This window comes from Aythya ferina, assembly GCF_964211825.1.
Source record: "Aythya ferina genome assembly, chromosome: 33".
NCBI classification, from domain to species: Eukaryota; Metazoa; Chordata; class Aves; order Anseriformes; family Anatidae; genus Aythya; species Aythya ferina.
In genome coordinates this window covers 1,440,724-1,466,742 of record NC_140330.1, presented here as the reverse complement: position 1 = coordinate 1,466,742, position 26,019 = coordinate 1,440,724, and the positions used below count along the sequence as shown (strand labels likewise).

General features: G+C 58.8%; 1 protein-coding gene across 4 annotated transcripts in view; it reads left to right on the top strand.

Annotated features, from left to right (window-relative positions):
* The window catches only part of WIZ (WIZ zinc finger), a gene marked incomplete at its 5' end in the record, with an annotated part of 43,075 nt that overhangs the window by 5,635 nt on the left and 11,421 nt on the right, over window positions 1–26,019 (top strand). For 2 of the 4 annotated variants that reach the window (XM_084501790.1, XM_084501788.1), the window contains 3 exons: window positions 16,113–16,173; window positions 18,212–20,751; window positions 20,979–21,338. In XM_084501790.1, the coding sequence (XP_084357916.1) occupies window positions 16,113–16,173; window positions 18,212–20,751; window positions 20,979–21,338 (2,961 nt within the window). Of the gene's footprint in view, window positions 1–15,388; window positions 15,527–16,112; window positions 16,174–18,211; window positions 20,752–20,978; window positions 21,339–26,019 lie in introns of those variants that run through there. The other 2 variants (XM_084501791.1, XM_084501789.1) reach the window with 2 other exon arrangements.

The window sequence follows — 26,019 nt, the reverse complement described above, 5'->3', positions numbered from 1 at the left end:
CGAGGCTGGGACCGCTCGTGCCGAGCTCAGGGTGCAGCTGGGGAAGGCAGAGCCCCCTCGCTGCAGCCCCCGCGGCCGAGAGCTTTCAGGCGAGTCAAATCTTCCGGCCGTGGATGCTTTTTTTGGGGCCGCGGGAGCGAAAGCTGCACCACCTGCACCTCGCTGAGCTCCCCTTGGTGCTTCCTTTTCTCGGAGAGGCTCTGCCGAGCGTGGTCGCGTGCACAAAAACCTCATCCCCCGAGCCGTGGGACGCGCGGGGACCCGTCTGCCACCGGTGCCGTTAGCCCCGTGATACCGATCGCTCCTGCCGTACAGGATGAGCGTTTTGTTACCCGTGGGAGTCCCTCCCCTGGATAAAATCCCTCCTCTGAGGGCTCGGAGCGATGCTGCTGCGCTCCCGGGGATGTTTCCGCAGCTCTCCTCTCACAGGGGAACCCTGCACGGCTGCTGCCCGTGCTCTGCTCCTCCCCAACCCCCCGATTTCCCAATTTCCCAGCCTCTGTCCCCCGCCTGCTTGGAGGATTCGCCTTCTCCCGTGCCAGCCCCAAAGCTTTGGCACCCTCGGGGCCCTCCTCTCCTTCCTTCCCCGTTTCCTCCAGGCGTCCCGGCGGGTGATTTGCCTTGTTAATTAGCCTGCCCCCCAGGCAGGAGGTGGTTTTTGGAGCAGCTGGAAGCACAACCAGCTGCGGAGCTGCTTGCAGGCGATCCTCCAAAGCCAATTTCCCAGGACCAGCTCGGAGGGGTGAGCTGGTCCCGCTGGGATTCGGGTGGCACCGCGCGGCCTCGAAGCTCCAGGTGGAAAATTAACCCGAGGAGGGAAGGAGGATGCAAAGACTGAGCTCTGCAGCCTGGCGTGGGGCAGCTGGGCGTGAGGTTTAGCTCAGGGTGTTTGTGTTGGAGGGCAAATCCCGCTCGAGTTTGGTGTTTCTTATTTTTTTTATCTTCCCCCTGTAGGAATCCCACGTGCGAGGCGGGTTTGCCCGAGCACAGCGGGCTAACGCCGTGCAGAGTGGCAAAATGGGGAGAAAGGGGGGGGAAATGGGGAAATGGTGTCCCCAAAATCACGAGGATGAAGCTGGAGATGGAGAATATCCCCGTGGGGGGGGGTCTGCGGGGTGGTTCGGGTGGCCTCAGCCCTGCTGAGGGGGCTGCAGGCGTGCGAGTCCCTTGGGCTGCTTCCCAGCTCCGAAAACGCGGTGAAACGGCCCCAAAAGGTGGGATTGAAGGCTGCTGTGTGGGATTTAAGGATCTACAGAATGGTGAAAACCACCCCAAACGCTCAGCACTGCCCCCCCCCAGCCCTTGGGGGGCTGTTTCGGTACCGCCGAGGCTGCCAGGAGGCACGGGGCGAGGTGTGAGGCTGTGCCTGCTGCTGGCAACACCCCAAATTACCCCAAATTACCCCAGATTACCCCCAGGGCTCCTTGGAGGGGAGCCGGGCTTGGAGGAGCGCGGTGCTGCTCCATCACAGCTTATTTTTTTTTTTTTTTTTTTTAATTTTCCCCCCTCGGGTCTGGGGTTTCCCAAGGAAAGCGTTGCCCGCGGCCGCGTGGAGCAGGGCGCAGGGCACGGAGCCAGCTCTGGCGGCCGCTTTTTGGAACCAGGCAAAGTCCACGCCGCCACCGCGGGGAGGTCAGCGAGCAGCCACCGAGGGAGGAATTTATTTTTTTGGGGGGGGGGCTTCCGAGCCAGAGCGGCGAGAATTCGGCTTTGGAGGACGGCACCTGAGGAGGACGGCACCTGAGGGGTTTTTGGCACCCAGAGGCTGCTCCTGGGTTATTTGCATCGAGCTCCCTGCGGGGAAAGGGTTTCTGCCTGCGGAGAGGATTGCGGCGTGGGAAGGATGGAAGAGACCCCGCGGCGGTGCCGTGGCCGGTGGAGACCCTTCCCCTGCCTTCTTGGCGGCCTCGTCTCCCCTCCTTCTTCCCCGGGAGGCTGTTTTGGGCTCTGCCCGTGCTGGGAAGGGGCTCTCCTAAAGGCAATTTGGGTAATTAACCGTTGCAAGGCGGCGTTTCCTGTGCTTGGCTGGAAATGCCGGGGATGGCGAGTTCCCCCAGTTCCTCCTTTGGGGCCGAGCAAGCAGCGTGCCCTCGGGTCCGAATCCCAAAGCCTTTATCTCCGGGCTGCATTTCGAACGGGCTGCAGCTCCTCGCATCGCCGCGGCCCTTATCAGCCCCGAGCCGGGGGGTTTCCTGCCCTTATCAGCTCGAATTGGGGCCGGGCAGTTGGAGCCGCGGGCAGGGCGAGCCACACCGCGCCGCGTCCCCTCCGGCGACCGCCTGCTCCGTCCCCACAGGTGAGCGATCCCAACGGGGCAGGGAAAGGGCTTGGGGGGGGATTTGGGGCTGTTCGGGGGTTCCTGGGGTCGTGATTTTGGTTTTTCAGCAGCTGGGGGGGCTCGGTGACATCGCGCACGCTGCAGCCACCTCCCCGTGCCCGGGGCTGGTGGCACGAGGTCCCCAACACGGGGACCTGGGGGATGCCACCAAGACCCCGTTAATTTAATGCCAGCAAGTCGGAGGGGAAACGACGCTTCCTACCCTCCGTGGCTGCCTCCTGCTGTGGCCAATTTGTCTCTTTTCCACCTTTTAATGCATTTAATCGCTGGCACGGCCGGCCGAGCTCCCGAGGAGGGGCCAGCACCGGGCTCTGCTGCTCCCGGCTGCATCCGCGGCGTGATCCGAGCCCTTCTCGGTGTCGTGATGTCCCCGGGGCTGGCACGGGACGGGGTTTTGTCCATCGGGACACCTCACACCGCTCCGGGAAGCCCGAGGTTTGGTTCCCAACCGGCATCCTGTGCCAAACTGGCTCAACTGGGAAGGGATTATGTATAGCTCAGTGGGCTAAAAAGGGGCATTTTCGTCCCAAATCCTCTGAAACTGGGAGGAACAACCCAAGATTTGAGGCGATTTGAGGAAATCCGCCCAGCCTTTTTGGGAGGGGGTACAAAAAAGGGTGGCCAAAAAGCGGAGCCGACAGGCCCACGGCGTGGGCACCCGATCCCTGGGGGAGCGAGCTGCCGGCACCCCGATGTTTTTACTAATTATTTATTTATTTTACATTTTTTTTTAATTTTTCTTCCTTTCCTTGCTGGAATGAAACTCGAGAGCCCACTCGAGCAGCTCCAAGGAGGCGTCATTGGGATGAAATTTCCCTGGTTTGAGTCATTTCTAGAGGGGAACGGTGGCACCAAACCTTTCGGACGGGGTTTTAGCGGGGAGATGAGAGGGCAAAGGTGTTTTTTTCCGCTCGGAAGAGCGAAGTCGGCGCTTAAATAACCCCGGGGCAGGTGAAGATAAGGAGGAAACGGCTGGGAAAGCGGCGGCGCTGAGGATCGCAGCTCGCCTGTACAGTAAAAAAATCAATGAATGGGATTTTTGGGGAGGAATTTGAGACCTGCAGGCGTCTCTCTTGCTTGTGCCGGATTGGGTCCGTCGGGCGTCGGGTGCAAAGCAACAGGATTTGGGTGGAAAAGCTGCTTTCTAGGTGGTTTGGCTGAAGGGGCGATAAATAAGGTGATTTATTGTTGCCTTTACCCTGACATTGAGTCCATCTTCTTGTATCAGAGTGAATTTTAGGGGCGTTTTGGGGGGAAAATGTGGCCTTCTTGCAAGGTGGGTCCCCGTACAAAGTGTTTGAGCATAGGAAATGTTTTGGGGTCAGTTTTGTGGTTTTCAGGGAGCTCCGGTGGCCTCCAAACCCTGCCCTGCACGCAGCAGCTTACGCCCAGCGTCCCCAAGGTGTGTTTGCCAACTGCTGGGCCGATTTCTTTTATGTTTTTATTTCTTTTTTTTCCCCTTTATGGCCCGCCTTTGATCTCCGTCCAGAAAAGATAGGCAAGTCACGGGACGGGACACCTGAGCGCGGCGCAGCTCCTGCCAATCCCTCGCCGTGCGCCCACCGGTGACCAACCCCATTTTTTTGGGCTTTTTTATTTTTTTTGGGGTGTTTCTCGCGTGGCAAATCCCCGCGGTGTTCCCCATGCTCATGGGCGTTGGGCTGAAGTTGAGCCTTTTGGCTTTCCAACCCTCTCCCTTCGCCGCGGAGGCTGAGCTCGCGGTCCCAGGAACCTTCCTCGCTAATTAGCGCTCCGTCAGCCTCGCAGCCTGCGAGCGGTGCCAGGAAAGATGTCATGTTGTTGCCTAGCAAATAAATAATTGAACGCTCGAGTCCAAGACAACAGACAGAGCTCGGCTGGAGCCGGGACGTGGAGTACACTTGGTAACCCTAAGGTTGCATGGAAAAAAAAAAACAAAAAACAAAAAAAAACGTGCTGCGTGTCCCCTAACGCAGGGGTCGTGAGCCTCGAGGAGGGGAAACTCTTCCCAAAGAGTTTTGGGGTTTGGGGCTATCAGGACACGCACAAAAAAAAGGATTTTTGGGCAAGGTGATGGCTGGGTTGAGCGGTTGCTTGCAAGCACGGCGATGTCCCCGCGGGGCAGAGGATGTGCCGAGCGTCGTGGGGGGCGTTTTGGTGGCCTGGGGCGACCCAAAACCCCAAAACGGGAGCCGTGAAGGCGTGAGGAGGGGGTGGGCTGTGCTCCCGTCCTGCCTCCCGCTTCTCCTCCTCCTCCTCGGGGTTGCCCGAGGTGCGGGGCAGCTGCCGTGCCACTCTTTTTGGGGCTATAAATAACGTCCCGAGGCAGCCCGCGCTAACCGGGCCACGGAGTAAAAATAAGCCGGGGGCACGGCCGTGGGCTCTCCCGCTGCCATCCCAAGTAGGACACGGCCCCCATCCCTGGTTTTTTTAGGGCCGGGCTGGGTTTTTGCTGTGCAGAGCCAGGCTCTTGGTTAGGGCAAGCTTGTAGCAAGGATGCAAACGTGCGTTTTGGTTTTATTTTTTATTTTTTTGGGGGAGTGCTTGCTTTTGTCCCGCAGCCCAGGCTGTTCTCCAGGCTGCCGGATGTACAGAAAACCCCGGTAAGTGGCCCAAATCTCACTTCTCGGGGACAAAATCCGTCCAGGAGAGCCTAAAGGAGAAGCGGCTCTGCAGCAACGACCCCTTCTGGAAGAGCGACCGGCTGCTGGGTCAAGCTGGGGCTGGCTTTGCCGTCCCCTCGTCCCAGCCCCAGCAGAAATGAGCTCATGCTGCGGCACGGGGCCACGTCCATCCTCCTCCAGCCTTCGCTGCCGTGGAGAAACCCAAATTCCTGCTCGCAGCACCACGTCCTCGTGGCAGCGGGATCTGGGGGAGCTTCTCCTGTGCGGGGCCGTGGAGCTGAGCAGCTGCTTCCCGTCCTCTGCCTCTGGCTCGTCCCCCTCGGAGCCGCGTTAATCCGAGGCGTTGTTACAGCTTTGGGCTGTTCCCGCGGTCAAAATCTTCCCTTTTTTTCTTTTTTTTTCGCTGGCTCCCAAAAATCACAACTTGTGTGCGTCTTCTGGGAGCTTGGCCTTGAAGGATTCCCGGATGTAGAGGGGAGAAAAAACAAAAAAGACTAATTTAAGACCCGAGGAGCTGGGAAAGCAGCTCTGCCTGGGTTGTGCCCGATGGACCCCGCAGAGACCTTGCAGACAAAGCCCTGACCCTGAGCCCTGCTGTGAATATCCTCAATTTATCCTCATTTTCCACCCAGCACCTCCAGTGGCCGGTCCCTTCCTGCTCTGCCTCAGATCGGTCCCATTTTTTCCTCCCTGGGGCGTTTGGGGCCCACCTCCCTGTAGGATGCTCGGGTGGGAGAAGAATCTCGGCAGCTTTTTGGGTCCCATCTGGGTTCATCCTCCACCTCGCCGGAGCCTGGGGCGAGGCGGTGCCGGGAGAAGCAGCCCAGGGATTTCCACCACGGTTTTTCCCCAATTTTGGGCATCTCCAGAAAGCCCAGAAGCCGCAGCTCTCCTCGGTGGGTTTCTGTAATCGGGGAGGACAGCTCGGTAACGGCAGCACCCAGCGAGATGATCCCAATGAGAGTTTTTCCCATATAGCATCCCCAAAACCCTTCGGGGACCATCTCCCCAGCTAACACTTGCAGGTAGAAGAGCGTGAGCACCACGCTGGCTTTCCCGGGGCTCCCCGGATGCTTTTTTAGGTGCTTCCAACCCCGTTTTAGCGACGGCGAAGCCACCGTGTGCCGGGAGGAGCGAGCGAGCGGGGCGAAAAGATGCAATTTGGAGGGGAGAAGGGGGTGGCGACGTGAATCGGCTGCATTCATCGCCGGTAAAACACTGCCACTTTCATGGGAGCAGCCCGTGCGCAGAGAGATCTGCTGGAAAGTTTTTTTTTTTGAGGAGGGATGGATCCGAACAAGATGAGCTTGCGACAGAGCCTGGATGGCGTTCAGGCAGCTTGGAGAGAAGCCGCTCTTTCATGAGCTGCTGGACGCGTCCTCTGCTGACGAGGAAAGTTTCTGCCGCCCGGCACATAAATCTTGCTTAAAGCTGGACGCGGAGCCGCAGGATGGGGAGGATGGGGAGGATGGGGTTGCTCAGAGCCCTGATAACTCCTTAATGGGAGGAGGGAAAGGAAAAAAAGGGTTTCGACAGCCTCTGAAAAGGCTCCTTTTGGGCACCCATCAGGTAAAAGACCTGAAAGGAAGGCTTGGCACCCGCAGGCAGCGCTCATTCTCACTTGCCCTTTGTTTTTAGAACAAAGCCACGGGATGGGAGAATGCAGGCTTGGAAACGCCTCGGGGAGAAGAGCCCCAAGGGTTTGAAGGGGCAAAGGAATTGGGGTTTTACACGGCGCCCACCTGGGCTCTGCTGCAAACTGGGAGATGCAGGGAGGTGGCTGGGAGCTGCACGAGGCAGGGGTGGCAAAGGGGAGCTCACCCCAAACCCTTTTCCAAGGGTTTTGAACTCTTTTAGGGGGTGGATATCGATGGAGGGCAAGCACCTGCCCTGCCCCAAGCAGGCAGAGTGCGGTTATCTAGGCTGGATCTTTTTGGACCCGCATCAGGTTGTGTTTAGGAGCTGAAATCGCGCCTCGAAGCCTTCAGAGCTCGGCACGGGACGGTTTCCCCGGGCTCGAAGCAGGTTTGGGGGCTTGGGGTCACCGTCGCTGGGCTAAACGGGCCCAGCACGGTCCCAAAAGCTGCGTCGGGCCGAGCATCAATGAGTGCAGCTCAACGAGAGGCAGCAGCCGTGGTCCGAGCGGCGTCCCCCTCCCCGACCTGGTGCAGCTCTGCTCAGGGATGGGGGCGCCGGCTGCGAGAGCCCCAAAACCACCTCCGGACCCCTGGATGGTGCGAGCTTTCCACCTCTGGAAGCAACCAAGGAAATGAGCCCTCAACTGCAGCGCCGGGGGTGGCACCGGTGGGGTCGGTACCCCCAGCTTTGCCCTTGCCAAATCCCCCCGGGGCTGAGCGCCGGCGGGCAGGGGAGCAGAGAGAAAAACCCAAACCCTCTGGCGGGGAGCGCGGGTAGGCTGGGAAGGAGAGCGCAGCTCCTCGCTGGGAAAGTGTCGGGTTCCCTCCCGGCCGTGCCAAGCTAAACAAGCCACGCTGCTCGGGCTGCGAGCAGCAAAAAAAAAACCAAAAAGCTGCTTCCCCCCCCCTCCCGTGCTGAGCCCTTCCTCACACCTGTTTCGGTTTCGGTTAACCTCGCTCACACGCGAGCGGCAGAACCCCCCGCAGGGTCTTGGGTGGTGACGGGGGCTCCCTGCCCCGTTGTGGGGAGGAACGGGGGGGTTTCCGCTTTTTTTTAAGGCTTGCTGAAGGTTTTCCAGCAGGGAGTGGATGCCTGCTGCCAGCGGGCTGGCTCCTCTCCGCTGCCTTTCGCAGGCAGTTCTCGAAGTCATCCACGCGCTGCAGGTTGCAAACCACAGTTAAATGTTGATTTTTTTTTTCTTCTTCTTTATTTTTTTTCCCTCTAACCACACCGTGAGTGACTCACAGCTCCCGTGTGCTTGCCAAAGGCTGCAGGTCCTGCATCGTCCAGCTAATGAGCTTCCCATCCGCCACAGCTTTTCTCCCTTTGGCTCATCCCTGTTTCTCTTCCGATTCCCTGGCTCTTTTGGGCACGGTTTCCCGTCCCTTTCCATCGGGGCGCTGCTGCCCCTCTCCCCTCTGCGTGGGGACATCAGGGGACGTTTCTCAGGCACCCTTCGGGGTCAGGAGCAGCTGCAGAACATCGCCGGTAGCTTTTTTAATGCAGTCCCTCAATCCGTTCTTCATCGAGTCTTTGCACTTGTACCTGCTTTTTGCACTGGATCTTCTCTAGATCTTGCCCTCCCTCGTGGGTCCCGATGGATTTTGTGCCGCTTCTCCTCCTCTGCCTCCAGTGAGCTGCTCCCTCGGTCTCCAAACCCTCGCTGCAGGGTGGCCAAAACCTCCCTGGAGACCCCGAGGCTTCTGTGGGCTCCGTGCCCGGATTCATCGGGCCCAGCGCCGTGGCAGCAGCCTGTCGTCCTCCTCCTCGTCCTCCTCCTCCTCCTCCTCTGGCTCGGCTCCTTGGCTCGCAGACCCGCAGGTTGGCCTCTTTTCTTGGAACAGAAAGCCCGTGCCGCTGCGCAGCCGTTTCTCAGAAGACGACAGCGCCCAGATGGTCCAGGCTGGAATGTGGGAGAGCTGCGTCTCGCTTCCTCCTCCGGCCGCTTTTGGGTGGCCCTGGTGAGTCCCACCGAGGCCGGAGGCAGCTGGGACAGCCGAGGGAATGCCTCCGAGGCCATGGCGTGTCTGCAGGAGCCACAAACGTCCCCTCTCCTCCCTGGTGGGCCTTCTCCAGTCTTTGGTGGAATAAAGCATCGCCTTCCTGGCTCCATCCGCTCCCCCCTTGCTGGATTGGAGCTCAGCAGGGCGACGGGATCCCCGACAGCCTCCCCGTGACGGGACGGGGACCTGGGGGATGCCACCGTGCCACCACCACCACCCCGCGGCGCTCCCCGGCCTCGCCGCGTGGCACCGGGGCAGCTCCAGATGTTTGCTCGAGGGCCGCGGAGTCGCGGCGGATCTCGCCGACCAGAAACATCCCGGGGAGCGCAGCCAACAGCCCGAGATGTGTCACGCTTCCTACGGCTCCGTCTTCCAGAAGCACGCGGGGTTTCCTGAGCTCTGCTGACTCGGGCAGCTTGAACGCGAGCCGGCGCACCCGAGCCAGCAGGCCCTGGTTTATTTTAGTTTAGCTCAATCGGTGGTGTTTTGTTTTTTTTTTCTCTCTTCATTTCAGCTCCAGCTTGCAGAAACTTGGGTGAGAATTGAGCAGCGGAGCATGGGTGACTTTTATTGCTCCAGAGTCCCACCACGAGCTCCTCTTGGAGGGCGATCAGCTCGCGCGTGGCGAGCGGCGCGGTTCTGCAGGTCGCCCCTTCAGAGGGTCGATGCTCTTCCTGCCCGTGGCCAGCACTGGATGAGCCTAAATCGGTGCCAAACCTCCCAGCTTTGCGAGAAACACGTCTGCTGAGCCTGTGGTGGCACCACAGCTTGCTCCAGACCCTTTCCAGAAAGGTTGGAGCAGGGTTTTGGTCCTGATACAACACGCACCGATCTGTCCGGACCAGCCGGGACGAACTCCGGAGCCGCTGGAGGGAGCGTGCCCAGGCACAGCCGAGCCCGAACGCAGCCAGCACGCGGGGCCCACGTTTCAATGGGAAGTTTTAAGCCTGGGCGTGACAGCGGTGGCAGAGAATCCTGCACGGCGAGAGCCGGGGAGCCCACGGCACGCGGCGAGACGCGACCGACCCCTGTGGGAAACGGGGAGCTTGGAGGGGCCGAGCTCCACGCGGATCCACGGCGCTTCGCTTGGCGTCGGGGGCCAAGCAGGATGGGAAAAGGGAACGGGGGCAAATTTGTGGCACTGAGAGTGGCCGGGCCGACCGAGCTGAGCGTGCAAAGCGTCCCGGAGCCGGGACGAGCTTGCGCTCGCTCGGGTGCTGAGTAAGCGCCTCCGATCCCCACCTCCTGCAGCCTCTGCTGCGGAGACCACTTCCTGAGCAGGCGTTGCCTCTGTAACCGCTCGAGGGAGAGCCCGTTGCGGTAGCAGGGACAGGATAACCCCGGGCCCGTGGAGGCGAGAGGGACCCGCTCGCCCCCGCGCACGTGGCAGGAGGCGGTGTGGGGTGCTGGGGTGCGTGGTCCAGGTACGGTGCGAGCAAATCTTTGGGGTGCAGTGAGCGTGAAGCCTTCATGGAGCCGGGGAGCTTTAGCCCTGGTGTCTTTTTGGGTAGGGAGGTTTGGGTTGAAGCAGGACGGGTTGCTTGCCCGGTCCCACTGGGGGAAAATCTCCAAGGGTGGAGGTGCCGCAGCTTCCCTGGGGGCCCAGGAATCATTTGGGTTGGAGAAGAGCTCTGCGATCATCGAGTCCAGCTGTTATCCATTCAGGGCCTTCCCCCTGCTCTGGCTCTGCTCCAGCCCCACAAAGCAGCTCGAGGAGCCCGAGGGACCCAGCGTGGACGGCTCTGCTCCTACACCAGCTCCGCGGAGCCTCGGTGAGCGGACTGGGAGCAGCTGGACGGGTGGCAGCACCCCTGTGATGAAAGATTTGGGATCCTTTGGTGAGCGAGCACCAAGCCGCATCCCTTCAGGATGCCCTCACCCCTGCGTTGGGTTTTTTTTTGCCCCGTTTGGGATGTTATTTCCTCCGTGGAGTCCTCTTCGCCCCCTGCTCGGGAGGATTCGGAGTTCTCCAAGCTCCCAAGCTGAGCGAAGTCCAGCTCCTCCCAGCCTGGAGCGTGGGGACGGAGCCGAATCCCAGCGGTGGGTTATTCATCCCGAGCTGATCCCCTTCGCGTGCCAGCCCGCAGCGTTCCCCTCCCGAGACGAGAGCAGGCGTGTCGGGACCTCGGTGTTTGTATCCCCCCCGAGCTGCGTGGTCTGCAGTCACCCAGGCCCTTTGCGGTGCCTTTTCCTGCCCGTGCAAAGTCCAGCAGCAGCAAACTGCAGCACCTGGGTGCTGCTTGCACAACCCTGGGGCTTTCCAGCCCTGCCATGCGTGGATTTCCAGCACCCTGCATCTGCTGAGGGTGAGGGGAACGTGACGGCGCCGTCCCCGGCTCTGTCAGCAGCCCGAGTCAGATGGGACGCGGTGTGCTGCCAGCACGCCGGGCTTTGAAGAGCTGTCCTCAAGGTCACCTGCCCGGGGGCTAAGGAGCGTCCTTTAATGCTGCCCTGATCTGCCACGGAGCGAAGGAGAAGGAAAAGCATCTCGTTTCCAGCTGCAAACAGTCGAGAGCTTTCACCGGCGCCGCGTGCGGGAAATTTGACCCGAAACACAACCATTTTCAGGAGGAAACGTGAAATTCACGCCTCGGTCCAAGCCCTCCCGCAGCAGCCTCCCGTTCTCTCGCCAGCTCATCTGTATTCAGGAGAAGGAGCAAAATCTCCAGCTTGCCTCTGGCAAGCCACAGCAAAGGGACGGAGAGCGCCATGGTCTCGTCGGGCTCCAGGCAGGGTTTGGACGCTTGCGTGAGGCATCGAGTGGGATGATTCCCGCTGGAGAGCGGCTGTTGTGAGCGCGGCGTGATGCCGCGAGCTTGGGACGGGGCAGAATTCGCTCTGCTTGGGGATTTGGGGCAGGAATGCCATCAAAGAGCTCGTGGAGTGATGCCGTGATCTTCACATAGAGAGCAGTCCACCCTGCTTGGGGACTCGGGGCAGGAATACCGACAAAGAGCTTCGGGAGCAATGGCATCCTTTTGGGGCGGAGGCGTAATCTGCCCTACCCGAAGCTTTGGGGCAGGAATACCTTCAAAAGAGCTGGAATTGGGCTTGGGTGGCCACCCAGCTGTCTGCAGGAGCCCAGGCTGCTCTTGGAGCTGGTGACGTGGGGTGTGAGCGGTTGGCTTCTCTTGCCCAAGGGGAAAGCTCTGTGCTCGTGCAGGGGCTGCAGCTCCAATTTATGGTTGGTTGGAGAGGGAAGAGCTGCTGGCCATGGCCTCATGGCCTTTTTTTTTTATTATTATTTTTTTAGTGGAGTCGCTGTCTTGCTTCTGCCACACCAGTCTGTTGGCTCTCTTAGAGCCCTGCTCTTGGAGAAGATTCCTAGCGTGGGAATCCTCATCGCGCTGGCTTAAAAACAGAAATACAGACCTGTGCCACCTGATGCAGCAGAAATCCCACACGGTTGGGGTGGTAACGTGGGGCTGCAGGGTTTTCTCCCCGCCATCGAGCGGCGATCCGCACTGTGCCAACTCGTCTGCTGCTTTTTCAGCCCCGTGGGTCACTGTTGGGTGTTTGGACCACGCATCGAGCCAAAGCTTTGGGTTTTTTTTTCCAGGTTATTTACAATACGTAGAAGCTAACACCAAATGAGCAAGTCTTCAGGTACTTTCTGCTCTCAAATTAAAACACCCAAGATGAAAGCGTTACCCTGAGCAGAAGCTAGTCTGTAATTCTGGAGCTCACTCACGCCCTTGCAACATCGTGCGTTACTCGGAAGGTGATGCAATAACTCACCCCTTGCCTCATGCTGTTGCTCAAATGGCAGGGGCGCACATTCTGGCCGTAAAGGAGCTAAAATCCATCTTTTTGCTCCATTTAGATAAGCGGAGGGGGGGAAAAAGCCTGGGAGAGCACGTGTTGTTTCGGTGCAGGGCTTTTGGAGATGATCTGCTGGCTTGGGGAGGCTCTTGGAAACCTTTGGTTTGGTCCAAAAGTCGGTATTGTAAATTCCGGTCTAATTTGCCTGTTTTTTTTCTTTAAATCTTCACTCTTTGACGCTCTTTTAGATTGTTACACAGCTCCCAAAGGGGTGTCTAGTGTGATTCTCCCAGGAGAATACCGTTTTTTGGGTTGAACTCTTCAGAAGGAAGGATCTCTCCCTGCTTCTAGCTGGTCTAATAGGGTCCTGATGGAAACCACCACCCAGAAGACCTTCTTGCTTTCAGCCCGTGCCTGTACCCAGAGCATGGCCAACTTCAAAGTCGTTTGACTCACTTGAACCCCGTCCAGTTGGGTCTGGAGCATCTCCGGGGTGGAACTCATCCACGTCTCAATCGCAGTCTCACAGGGGAGACTTTCCCATGTTGTGGCTTTCTTCCCCTTCCTTTCTGCATGTCCAAGAGGAGTTTGGCTCCGTCTTCTCTACGCCCTCCCATCAGGAGCCGTAGGCAGCACCTTCCTGCTCTCATCTCGAAGCTGAATGAGCCCAACTTTCCCCATCTTTATACCTCAGGTCCTCCAGTCCCTGCTGGTTGGGAGCCTTCCTTGGGTTCACGTCATCGGACGTTGGATCTACCAACATCACTGCGAGCATGGGCAGCACAGGTTAAAAAAAAAAAAAAAAATCAGATGTCACAACACGATGGTCGTTAGTCTTAAAGTAAGTGTTGAGTTGCTCCTGTAGGAAAGGAATTTTGGAGACCCCTTGTGTAGGAAAAACTCAGTAGAAAACAACCTTTGGAGATGCTTTCCGGGGGAAGGATCTGCCATTTGGAAGGACGGCAGTGTGTAAAAGCACCTCGTGGTGCCTCCCGGTGCGTTCCTGGCTGGTGGTGAAGCTCTAGGCAAAAATGTGCCTCCCCAGCGTGCCGCTGACCTCCGCTTATCAGCCCTGACCGCGGCGGCCTCGACGAGCCGGGGCTCTTTTGGCTCTTCAGGAGCTGTCGGTGTTTCTCAACCCACGACCTTTGAAACGTGTTCTGTAAGGAACCAGCGCCAGCAACGTCTAGAACCCGGCACACCGCGTCTAGGAGAGCTTGCCCTTATCTCCGGCCTTTCTGTGTGTTTTGGCCACCGGCGTTGCTGCGAGCTGACGCGGTGGCTTGGTGTTTGAAAAGCCTCTCGGTGTCCTGGCCGGGCTGCTTTAACTCTTGGGGGAGAGGAAAAAAACAGGGAGGGGAGACCCACGGGCACGGGACGGGGGTGTTGGACCTGCCGTGAGCTCGGAGCTGAGCTGAGCTTCGCCGCGCTGCTCTCCTGGGAGAAGCTGCAGCCACGCTCCTGTGGTCAGAGGAGCAGCTCCGGCTGGATTACCATAGAGGGTAAATCTGAGCCTGCTAAGTCCAAGACATTAAACTCCCTCATCTCTCGCTGTTTCCAAGGAACCGGGATTTGCAGGGAGCGCAGTTACGTGCTCATCAGGAGAAAGATAAATCACTGCATGTTTTCCTCCAAAGGAGACAGTTTCTAAAAATAGGAGCCGTGCTGGAGCTCGGGAGAACAAAAGAGCCCCAGGAAGGCTTCTGCCACCATCCTCTCCTCTCGTGGCAGTCGGCCCCTCCATCCTCAGCTGCCCCTCTCCTCCTCATGGCTTTTGATTGACTGTTGATTTTTTTTTGGAAGCGTTTTAAAATCTGCCGGTTTGGGAGGGTTGGGTTTTCCCGTCCCTTCCCCCTGGCGTGCCCAACGGGGCCGGTTGGTGACTCAGGCTTTCCTGAATGAGCGCTGCTCATCCCCTGTGACCTCGGCAGCTTGGCCCTGGATCCCGACGGTCTTTTCCAAAATGACTACAAAGCCAAAAAAAAAAAAAAAAAACCAAAAAAAAACAACCCTGATCTCCCAGGGGCCGGGCAGGGATGCTGTCCTGCTGCAGGCTGGCCGCTGAGGACGCTCCTGGATAGCCCCGGTGACGCGCGCGGCCCTAACTGCAGCCAGATGAAAGACCTCAAAACTCATCATCTTCTCTGGACGAGGCCTCCAAATTAGAGATTCTCAGCCTCAAAGGTCTCACCTCTGATGTGCCTCACCTGGAATGTCAGGAGGATGGGAAACCAGCCCCGGCTTTTCGCATTCCTCCTCCGCTTTCGGGGCAGGTCCTGCCTTGCCTCCTCCATCTCCATAAGCAGCGCGGTGGCCTGAATACCGCGTTCCCTGGGCCATCGCGCTCGGCTCGCGGCCTGCCGGCAGCAATCTGTGGAATAAACCCACTCTGCACGTGGTTGCATCAGCCAAGGAGGGGATGGAGGGCGGCTGGGGCTGGTGAGGCTCTCGCAGGCTGAGCCCGCAGACCTCTGCAGGAAAAAAAACCCAAACATCTCTTTGGCCTGGCGTTTCCAAAGCATCCCCCGTGCCAGGACTTGCAGCTCTCTTCCTTCTCCCTCTCCTCTTTTTGCATTCAGCTTTCAAAGCTTTCCAGGCTGTTGGTTGGTGCGTGGTGGCTCTGAGCTGAGTGCCTTGGCTCTCCCCTGTCTCTGAGCGTGGTGTTTTGGGGCTGTGGAGCCCTCGCTCTCCTTCCCCGTGGCTCTCCCGGCTTTTTCCCCGGGGCAGCCCGTGACCCGAGATGCCGCTGAGGGTTTCCTCGTCCCGGGAGCAAGCTGCCTTGCTTGGGGCCAGACTGGGAGGAAGCGCTGGGGATTCACCCAGCTACACCTCGGCTTCTCCAAGCTCCCCACGCAATAACGAGCGAGTCCCTGCTTTCCATACGGCCAGGACGGGCAACGACACGTGGCTGGAGCAGGACAGGGGGAAAAACCAGCACCTGGGCTGTGCACAGCAGCAAAACAACGAGCAGCGAGACCCTGGCGAGCTGCCCTGAGCTCCACGGAGCCCGTGGCTGCTCCAGGAGTAAATCCTGAAGTCGGGGACAGCTGCCACCCTCTCCTGGGCATCGCGTGGCAGGGCAGGTCCCGGTGGCAGGGGGACAACATCGGCTCTGTAGCCACAACGTGCCGGCGAGTCTCGCTTGTGCCCGCTCCCCTCGCTGCTCACGATGGCTGGGCCAGGTAGGTTGGGTCCGTGCGTCTTCCTTGGATGTCGCCGAAGGCTTTTCCCCCCCTTCTGCGGGGCTGAGCTGGGTGCATCTGAGGTTGGAGGTGTGTGATTTAGCACAGGAGCCAGCCCCGGGGTTCGAGCTCCTCCAAGCCCCAGGTGATGCTCGGCAGCATCCTGGGCACCCGGAGGACCCAGGCTCGCCAGCCCCACGCGTGTAGAGCTGGCGGGTCGAGGTTTCTTTTGCAGGGAGGACAAAACCAACCCTGCCAGGCATCGCTCTGCTGGGCCGGGATGGCAGGAGCGTGGCCAGAGGCGTGCACATCTTCCCTGTAAACTGCTTAGCTGCAGGACCGATTATACATCAAATGGTCGCGCGTGGGATTAAACCCTCTTAAGTGTGGCTTGGAAATCCTCCCGTAATCCGGACCCGGCCGTAGGAGGGAAGGACGGGCAGCAGGAGCAGAGGGGGGTTTATCTGCTGGGAAAGCTTTGCTTTTTCTCGACGCAAAAAAAAAAAAAAAAAAACACATTTATTGCAAATCATGCTGGAGAAGCCTCGCTTGGGCACTGACCTTGGAGCTTTCCTCTCTGTTGCAGATGAGCCTGATCCTGCCCTCTCCGGTGCTGTCCCAGCCCCAGCTCACAGGACCGAACTCGGGTAAGTGCCCAGGGGATGTTGCAGAGCACCCAGCAGCCCATCTCCCCTTGCTGACAGCACTCAAAAAGCCCCAAAACGTCCACCTGGCTGTCCCCAGAGAGGCTCGTCCCACCACCAAGGGTGTCACCAGGTCCCTCTAGAGCCAGCCAGCGCCTTCCCATCACTGCAGAGCGACGCCACCCCTCCGATGAGCCTCGTTTCTCCACGTCCCACCAGCCCACCAGGCTTCTGCCCACCCCGTGTCACCCCTCGGAGCACCTCGGTTCCTCTTCGGGCTGTCCCCAGTGCGAGGGGACGAGGTGCTGGGAGGTGGGTGCTGGAATGAGGGTCCCCAAACTACCTAAGGGGTGTCCCAAACACCTCTGAGCACGCAGGAGCAAGCAGATCTCGAGGTGACAGCCCAAGGCTCGTGCAGAGCAAAGGGCTGGGTCCCTCCTCGTGAGAACCACTCTCTCTTAGGCTGTTTGGCAATCCGGCCAATGCCCGGCACGTTTTAATGGGCTTATTTTAGTATCTGCTGTTGACTGATCCTTCCTGGGCCAGTGGTTTCCTTCGTGAGTTATTTTTAATACCGTTTGCAGGGTTTACAGTGCATATGGGAATCACATTTCCCTGATAGCACACCATGGACAATAGAGAGCCCGTCCTCCCGTCCACAGCAATTTCTCTCAAGTTCAAAAAAAAAATAAATAAAAATAAAAATAGGGAAAGATTGGAGCTGGAAGGGCGAGCGCAGTGTTGTGGGAGAGTCGGTTAGCCACTAAACTTTGCTTTCTTGGAAATAAAGAGGTTTACAAAAAGATAGAGAGAGGGAAGCAGCACGGGAGGCGAGCGGAGCTGGCAGCGCTGCCGTGTCCAACAAAGGCGCTTTGTTCTCCCGGCGGCACAGCCTGACCCAGGAGGTGGTGTTTTAGAGCAGCTCCTCGCACGAGGGCTCGAGTCACTGGGCTCCTCCGGGTGCCGGGCTCCGCGGTCCAGCAGCTTTCTTCCCGGGGGATGGTTTGGCAGGGGGCAGGCACCGGGACGTGGCCTCGGGGGTTCTGCCGGCATCGGGCTTCTCGCTCCGGTCACGGTTTGAAGTCGTGGCTGCTCCTCGGGGAGGCTGGGGCGGCTGGGTTGTTTGGACCCCGGTTCAGAAGCCGAAATGCGGTGATTTGGTGCCGTTCGAGGCTCTTGGCTTCCCCAGCGAGCATGCCACCACCCCGGTAGAAGGCCTTGGGGCTCCTGGAGGTCCCATCTCATCGCTGCTGGCCCCATACAGACGTCCCCGGTCCCTTGGGGCATCTTGGAGAACATCAAGCGCCTTCGTTGCAGCCTCTTGGCCCTGAGCGTGTCCCTTTGTTTCTTCTGGAAGGAGCCTCCAAACCCCACGGAGGACTTTCAGGACTGCCCACGGGCACGCTTGGCCCCTTGGACCCAACGCATCCTTGGTGCTGTGGTGGTGTCCGCAGCGCTCTGGTGGGTGCCGTGGGGCCACCCCGTGCCCCGTTGAGGCTCTTGTTCTCCAGATGTTGGGGGTCTTGCTAGCTACGGGGTCCTTGACAAGGGTTTGGGGAAGAACCACCTCGAATTAGTGTGGCTTTGGGGCAACTGCAACGGGGAGGATGGACAGATGGTGGTTGGCACTTCCCACTCGTGCTGCAGAGAGAGGGACTTGCATTTAACCATGGGAACAAATCGCCTTTTGGTCCCAGAGACCTTTGGTATGGTCCGTGTTGGCATTTAGCTCTGGTTTTGTGCAGCTTCAGAGAGCTCGGTGGCCTGCTCTTTGGCTTGTTGGTACCAAATGTCAGTGCTAAGAGCAAAGATCCCCGGTGAGCTGGGTGGAAAGGCAAAAAGCTGCCCGAGCACGCGGCATCCCGAGGCGTTAGCAAGGGGGAAAGGGAAGGAGCAGCAGAAAGTGGGATGGAGCAAGGGAGAGGTGAGCTCTGGCCCCGTGTTGTGCCATAACGCCCCGGTTCCACGAGGGGCCCTTTGGAGGTTCCACGTTCCCGCTGTCCCGTTCACCAGCTAACGACTGTCAAAACTTATTTTGCAGCTCCACGGACGACGAGCATTTAGAGTTCCAGAAGGCTTTGTACAGAACGGACGCCAGGAGCTCCTTGGACCTGCGAAACATGACCGTGTCCGGCAGCGTGGCCTGGGACACCTCTGCCCTGGAGGCGAGAGCGGGCGACGGCAGAGAAGAAAGCACTTTAGAGAGACTCTCTGGCTTGAAGGACTCGAAGGACGCGCGGTGCGGGAAGGAGTCGGCGTTCACAGTGGATCCCCAGGGTGTAAACACTGTGCAGGTGGATCCCGAGGAGCTGGAGAGCGACCCCGAGGAGCTGGACGCCGGCAAGGTGGCGGCGGAGATGCCCAGCCCTTGCGCGGGGGCACCCGTCGGTGGTGGGGAGGAGAAATACCTTACAAATGAACCAAAGCAACTTGAAGGCCTCAGCAAAGAGCACTTAGAGAAAAGCAAGAGGGGAATCCAGAGGGTCGACTGGATTTCCAGACCCAACAAAAGCCCGAGTCCTCACTACAAAGACGTGAGCAAGCCCACAGATGTAGCAACCAACATGCCCTTTCGGGGACAGGCTGTGCGTGAAGTGCCTCCTCCGCTGACTCCGACGGTGTTCCGAAAAACGCTCAACCCTGTCCTCGGCAAGTCCAAACCCCTGGAGAGCTCCTCGGCCCACAGGAAGGGGCTGGTGGTCGACTCGGATCTGGGCGAGATCGGCCCGCTCGGCGCGGCCGAGTGGACGATACAGAAGCCGGGCCTGCAGCTGGGCGCGGAGCTCGCCGTCGGCAAACAGTCCTGGACGGTGAATTCGGAGGACTCGGTGGAGAGGATCCCGCTGATGTCCCTGGAGCCCGCTCCCTGCAGCTCCTATGACGTTGAGATGCGGCCCTACGTGTGCAGCGTCTTGGTGGAGGAGCAGGGGAAGGAGGAGCTGGGCCCGGAGGAGGACCCGACGGTGTACACGTGCATCGAGTGCAGCATCTACTTCAAGAAGAAGGAACATTTGATGGATCACATGCTCCAGCATAACCGTGGACCAGGGAGGGACCAAGACAGGGATGCTTTGGGAGGGCAGTGTCAGTTCTGCTGCAACGAGTGCGGGTGGGCCTTCGGAGACCCCGCGTCCCTGGAGCAGCACAAGAGGCTCCACCAGGAATCCAGGGAAAAGATCATCGAGGAGATCCAGAAGCTGAACGAGTTCCCGGACGAGGGCCGGGAGGCCCGGCTGCAGTGCCCCAAGTGCGTCTTCGGCACAAACTCCTCCAAGATCTTTGTCCAGCACGCCAAGATGCACGTCAAGGAGAGGAAGGACCAAGGGGCGAAGAGCCTGAACCTCTTCGGGAGCACGGGCGGCGGAGAAATGCGGGACAGCCCCGTGCACGGCCTCTACAAACACTTCAAACCAAACGAGCACGTGCCCCTGCAGGTGCAGGTACCCCCTCACGGCAGCGGCAAAGGGCTCAGCACCTGCATGCTCTGCAGCTTCCCGGCCCCCAACGAGAACATTCTCAAGGAGCACATGAAATACGCCCACTCCCACCTCTCCTGGGACGCGGAGCCCTACGAGGAAGACCCCAATCAGCCAGGAACGAGCCGAGACGCCTACAGCCCCGCCAGGCAGGGCCGCTTTGCGGAGACTGATTATTTCGGCAAAGCTGACCGGCTCTTCCCCCCGCCCCACCAGGAAGGCGCGTCCCAGTACGAAGCTGGTCACGGTTTTTCTCTAACTCACCCCAGACTCGAGAAGAGCAACGGGGCTAGCAAAAAGGACTACCAGTCGTCGGGGTTTCACGCCAGGAAGGCGGCTCCGTACGCCGCCCCCCATAAAAACCTGGGGCTGCCTGGCCTCTCCTCCGCCAAGTTCTATTCGCAGTTTGCTCTGCAGCAGCTGAAAAAAAAAGCGGCAGCTCGGCACCTCGAGGCTGAAGGCGACGGTCTCAGGAGCCACTCGACGGGGCTGGAGGACGTTAGGCACAAGTGGATGCTGATCAACGACATGGGGAGCGTGGAAGAGGAGATCTCCGTCACCCCGGACGCCGACTTGGCTGAGAGCAGAGGCATCAAACCCGTCACCATCCCTCAAGCCGCCTTGGACCTCAAGAGGACGTTCAGAGACACCCTGAAAGCCACGGACTCTTCGATAGCCTCGGAGGAGCAGCAGCACCAGCTGCGGATGATGGTGCCCCTCGTCCTGCTGGAGGAGGTGAACCCGCACCCCAAGGCAGCGAAGCGGCCCCGGGGGAAGCCCTTGAAGAAGAAAGCGGCGCTCCCGGCCCGGGATTTCGTGATGGAAGAGCCCCTTCCCTTGGATATGCTCCTGCTGGACTCTCCTCTGGAGGGTCCTCTGGAGCTCGACGACCTCTTGGACTCCGACTCGCCCATGCTGAAGAACGAGGAGAGGAAATGTCCCTACTGCCCCGATAGGTTTCACAACGGGATCGGGCTGGCGAACCACGTGCGGGGCCACCTCAACAGGGTGGGGGTGAGCTACAACGTCCGCCACTTCATCTCGGCAGAAGAAGTGAAAGCTATTGAGCAAAAATTTTCCTTCCAAAAGAAGAAGAAAAAAGGTAGTATGTATTCAATTCACCGTGCTTTCTATTTTCTTGGTTTTAATTGGTTGGGGTGCGGAGAAAAACCCCGCTGAGGATGGGTACGTATGGTGCGGTGGCCGGCCCGAACGGCAGCGGCCGCGGTGCGTTTCCCTGCCCCTGCCTGTCCCCCTCGCCGGGGGGAATAACGCCCCCCTGGAAGGCCCGGCCCCGGGTTTTAGCCGCTGACTCTGTCCTTCTTTCTGCAGTTGCCAACTTCGACCCCAGCACGTTCAGCCTGATGCGATGCGAGTTCTGCGGGGCCGGCTTCGACACGCGCGCGGGGCTCTCCAGCCACGCCAGGGCCCACCTGAGGGACTTTGGTATTACCAACTGGGAGCTCACCATCTCGCCCATCAACATCCTCAAGGAGCTGCTGGCCAACTCGGCGGAGCACCCGATGCTGCAGGCGGCGGTGGGAGCGGAGCCCTCGTCCCCCGGCCGAGAGGCGCACGGCTTCGTGCCCCGCAAGAGCATCACCCCCATGTCCGAGTGCAGCATTCCACGATCTCCTCTGTCCCCGTTCCCTCCGTCCTGGGGAGATGAGTCCTTGCAGTCCTACAGAGACGGTGAGTGTCGCTCAGCAAGCCAGAAACCCTTTTGGCAACCCCAAGCCGGAGCCTCGCGTCTTTCTGCTGGGTCTGGTCCTGCTTTTGGGCAGCAGATGGAAACGTGGGAGCCGAAAGATCTCGAGGGGTGCATGGGGAGGGATCGCCTCCTGCCTGGGGGCTGTGCTGGGGTGCTCGGGCTTTGTCACGTGAAAAGCGTCGTGTTTAGGTTTCCATCGGCGAAAGCTGGAGGGTTGGTGTGTTGGCAAATCGTGGCCGCCCTCCTTTTTGGCCATGCAGAGGGCAGCAGGAGCTATGCTCGCCCCTGGGCTGCTCGTTTTCGGTGAGCACGTGTTACTGCGGGGGGAGGTGGTAAATCCTGGGTTTGGGTCTGAGCCGGTCTCCTTCCACCAGGGGAGCTCCAAACGGTTCTCACGGGAGCGTTGGTTTCAGGGCAGCGGCCATCCCAAACAGCTCGCGGGTTTCCCTGCGAGGTGCCAAAAAAATTGACTTTGCACAAAGTCTTTGCAACAGCAGCATCCTTCCAAGGATGGAAAACTTGCTTGCATGTTAGGAAAAAGTAACTCTGGGCATTCCATTACCACCTCCGGATACCTGCCGCTTCTGGTGGGGTCTTTAAGTCCTTGAAGCTTGTTCAGGTTCTGCTCAGCACAATCCTACGTTAGCTTCTCGCTGCAGGGACGTTTTCTGTCTTTAATTGAAATATCCAAAAGCCTGGAATCCCGGCTCTTCAGACTGCTCCGCCTGCCTGGTGGCTCTTTGGAATGAGTCTCGACCAGAATGAACACAAATAAAAACACGAACGAACCCAGGCTCTCTTTTCTTGGCATGGCAGACCCTGGGAGATCAATAGCTCCCAGCCCAGGGGAGCAGCTGATGCCAACCAGAGGCTTTTTGGAGGGCTCTGCTGGGTGTCTGCTGCCAGTGGCTGGATGCTGTTGCTGCCCTTGATTATCACTCAGCGATTGCTGGGTCTGCCAGTGCCCAAAATTCACTGGCACGAGCCGTTAGAGATAGGGCTGCTGTTGAAAAGGCTCGGGGTTTAGTAGAGGTGGAAGGTGGAAACGTCTCGGTGAAGAAAGAGTGCGGCCACCTTCCCCAACAAACCCCTCGTAGGGAAGGAGGTTAACGCGATCCTTAACGTGGTGCAACGAATATCAAATGTCCCCAACGGTAAGAAGGAGGAGAAAAAAAAAAAAGAGCATGGGAGCATGTCTTGAAATCCGATCTTGCTTATCGGTTCAAGCAACGTCACTCAACTTTTCAGCATGTGATGCTGGCACGGGGCTGGGAACATCTCCCACTCCTTTCTGTGCCCAGCTCTGGTTGCCTCGAAATGCCAGCTGGCTGAAACCTAAAGCCGAGTCACCGGAGAGGGGGTCAAACCCCAAGGGAAACGGTGAAATCTGCTCCTCGCTCCGGCGCTTTGTACCTGGTGGTTGCATGGGGTCATCCCCCTGCAAAATGATGGGGCAGGGGGAGAAAAGCCCACCCTGTCAGGCACGGGATGGACGGGGTTCGATGGGGGAAATCCGGCTGAGAATCGTCTGGCCACAAAGGTAAAAGGAGGGAACTGGAGCTTGACTTGGGCACAGGTCAGTTTAAACCCGTGTGAGATTGGAAAACAGAGAGCAGGAGTTCAAAGCCACTTCTAAACAGCACTCCTGGGTTTGCTCGCTCTGAATTTCCTTACAAGTCGCGTCTTTGGGAGCAAATGTGAAGAAAATGAGTAAATCAAGTGAGAAAAAACCCCTCTGGTTAGGACTGTGCCGGGCTTGGCGAGCTGTTGTGCAACCGAGGCATGCAGGCGGATCCCTTGGAGATATTGATCAGTGCGAAGGGTGAGCTTTTGTATTTAAATCCGCTCCTGAGAGGGCTGAAACACCTGGCCCAAGCTGCGGGGAAGCTGCTGCCCTCCTGGGGCAAGAGAAATTCCTGGAGATCAGCAGCCTGCTGCAGCCCTCTGGTGCTGGGCGGTTTTTAAGCGGCACTTCCTAAGAGCACAGGACCTGGCAATCCCCAAATTTTGGGTGTCAAGCAAGCGGGGCAGGAGGCTGCCTGGGCTGGGATCTTTTTCCAGAGCTTTGGCAGAAAAAACAAAAAGTGTGTGGCCACTGGAAGCAAGGTTGGGTGACACGGGACGGCTGCAGGGACGCTCCTTGACTTTGTAGGGAGAAAATTTGGGCGACCAAAGCTCAATTAGGGTTGCAGTTGGCCACTACAGTGCAGGACAATAAACAGTTTTGGCTTTTTTTTCTTTTAATGTGCTACTGCTGGTCCTCCTTTTGCTGTTAATGTTGGCCCCTTACTTGATGAGGTTGGTCAAATGGGAACGTGGGCAGGGCAGAGGTGTTCGACGTCGTCTTTGTGACACCAGTGATGGGTCCTGGGACACCCGGTGCCCTGACCATGACTACAGACCCGATAAACTCCCTGCCAACCCCAAATTTGTGTGGGATTTGCTGCTCCAGCTGGATGCAAATCGGGACCTGCTGGGACCCCAGGGTATTCGGAGAGCTGGCTGGTGTCACGGCACCGAGCCTGCCGGCGGCGTGGAAGAATTTTGGGCAACGCTCTCAGACGTGGGGGTTGAAGTCTCTTAGCGAGGCGCGTGGAGATGGCTCGCTGCGAGTTGAACCCCTCCTTGTTTTGCTTTGAGCCTGAAGCAGCTCCTTCAGGCCGAGCTGAGAGCGTCTGTCGCAACTGATTGAAGAACGGAGCGGCGCTCGTGGCGGTGCAATATTTATTCAACTCTTGCTCTGGCCGCAGAGAAGCAGCTGAGCAAACAGTTACGGAGTTGTGGGTGGAGGTGGGGGGTGACGGGCGTGCAGCGGGAGGATTTCGGGCTGGTCGTGAGCCCACCTGTCCCCGTGTCTGTGCGAGTCACTCGTGGGATGTTCGAGCGCTGGGAGCTCAAGCGAACTCCTCGCGGGTCTTGGCGGCCATGTGGAAACCTCAACCGCTCTTCTTTAAGCCTTAACACTCCCTGCTTGTGTTTTACGCTAATTCCATAATTATTAGAGGGTTTTAAGGACTATTAACGAGACGTGGGCTGGTAGCAAGCTATGGTGGCAGGCAGGGAAGCAGGGATCCACAGCGCCTGCATTGGGAGCGAGTTTCACGGCGCAGCCCGGCGCGGTGTTTGCAGGATGGCACAGCCGGCTCTGCGCTGGCACGCGCCCGGCACACAGCACGAAGAGCCCGTCTGGCAGCAGCTCGGTGCCTTTCCAGACAGCAGCAGCCCTCCCAAATCAGCAGCGAGCTGCCGGGGATGGAGGACGCGTGGCGCCGCCGGGACGCGCCGACCGCTCGCGGCTCGGCACCTGCAGGCTGCGAAGCGCCGCCTGCTTCCTTCCTGAGCGCTGCCAAGCGAGGAGCACGAGCTGCCAAAAGCTTTCTGCCTGCCTTGCAAGATGCATCTCGAGCTGGTGGTGTTCGAAAGCGGCTCTGCGGTAGGCTCTTGGCTGACCCCCCCCCCGTTGTGCCAAAATCCCCTTTTTTGGGGAGCATTGTCTTGAGCCGTTTCCCGGTTTGGCTGCGGTTTGTGGTTTCTAACTGGGGGTGCGAAGGGAAACGAAGGTGGAGGGCTCTGCTCTGCTCTGCTCTGCTCTGCTTTGCTTTCTGCAGCCCGGGGAGCAGTTCGATGAGCACGGCTGCGTTCGTGCAACCAAATCACCGCCGCGCCATGCGTCAGCAGCCCCTGGGATGGTTTTGGTGCTCTCGGGGCACCAAAAAGCACCCGGAGCTGCCTGCGGGTGGGATGCGCAGCCAAACCGAAGAGCAGTGTTGGGAAAGGGTTTGGCTGTGGGTTTGAGTGCTCCCCTCCTGGCCAGCAGAGCGTGAGGTGGGTGGCTGCTGCCGGTCTTGCACACGTGGCTGCTTCTCTAAAAAGCCAGCCTTTAAGCAAAACCAAGAGGCAAAGGGAGGAAGTAGGTGTTTGGCTCTGTGGCTAGAACCTGAACTTGGCCGCGAAGGTCAGAATTGGGTGCTGGGTGTCTGGGTGGGAGCAAAAACAGGATGCTGAGAGACGTTGGGGGACCCCAGGGGTCACCCTCGTTCCCTCCTGCTGCCGTACCCATTTAATGCCCCGTTATGCCCAGGTTGCCCACCTGGTGGACAGAGGCGGTCGATGTGTTTTTTTCTTGGCTTTTAGCAAAGCTTTTGAGACTCTCTTGGTCCCCTTCTGGAGAAAATGTCCAGCTCAATGCGGACACGATGCGATGGGTGAGGAGCTCCAAGGGTTGTGCTCAATGGGGTGATGCATCCGGCTGGCAGTGCTCCCCAGGGCTTGATTTTGGGGCCATTTTTTTATTTTTTTTTTAATTTAAAAAATAAAAAAGCTGAGGATACTTGGTGGTTGAGCTGGGAGATGAGAGGGAGGTGCTGATCCATCTGGTGACAGGACGCGAGCTGGTTTGGGGCTCAAAGCTGGATCAGGGAGGTTGGATATTAGGAAAAAGTTCTTTCCTGGCGCGGTGTTTGGGCACTGGACGGGCTCCCCAGAGATGCGGTTGTGGCCCCAAACCTGCTGCTGTACCCGAAGGGTCCAGACAACGCTCCGAGACAAAGGGTTTGACTCTCGGGCTGCCCAGGAACTGGACGTGATCCTTGGGGTCCCTTCTGACTCGGGACATTGAAGCTTTCCGTGCCTCGAGTTGCCTTCAGCCCCTTCCCAGACACT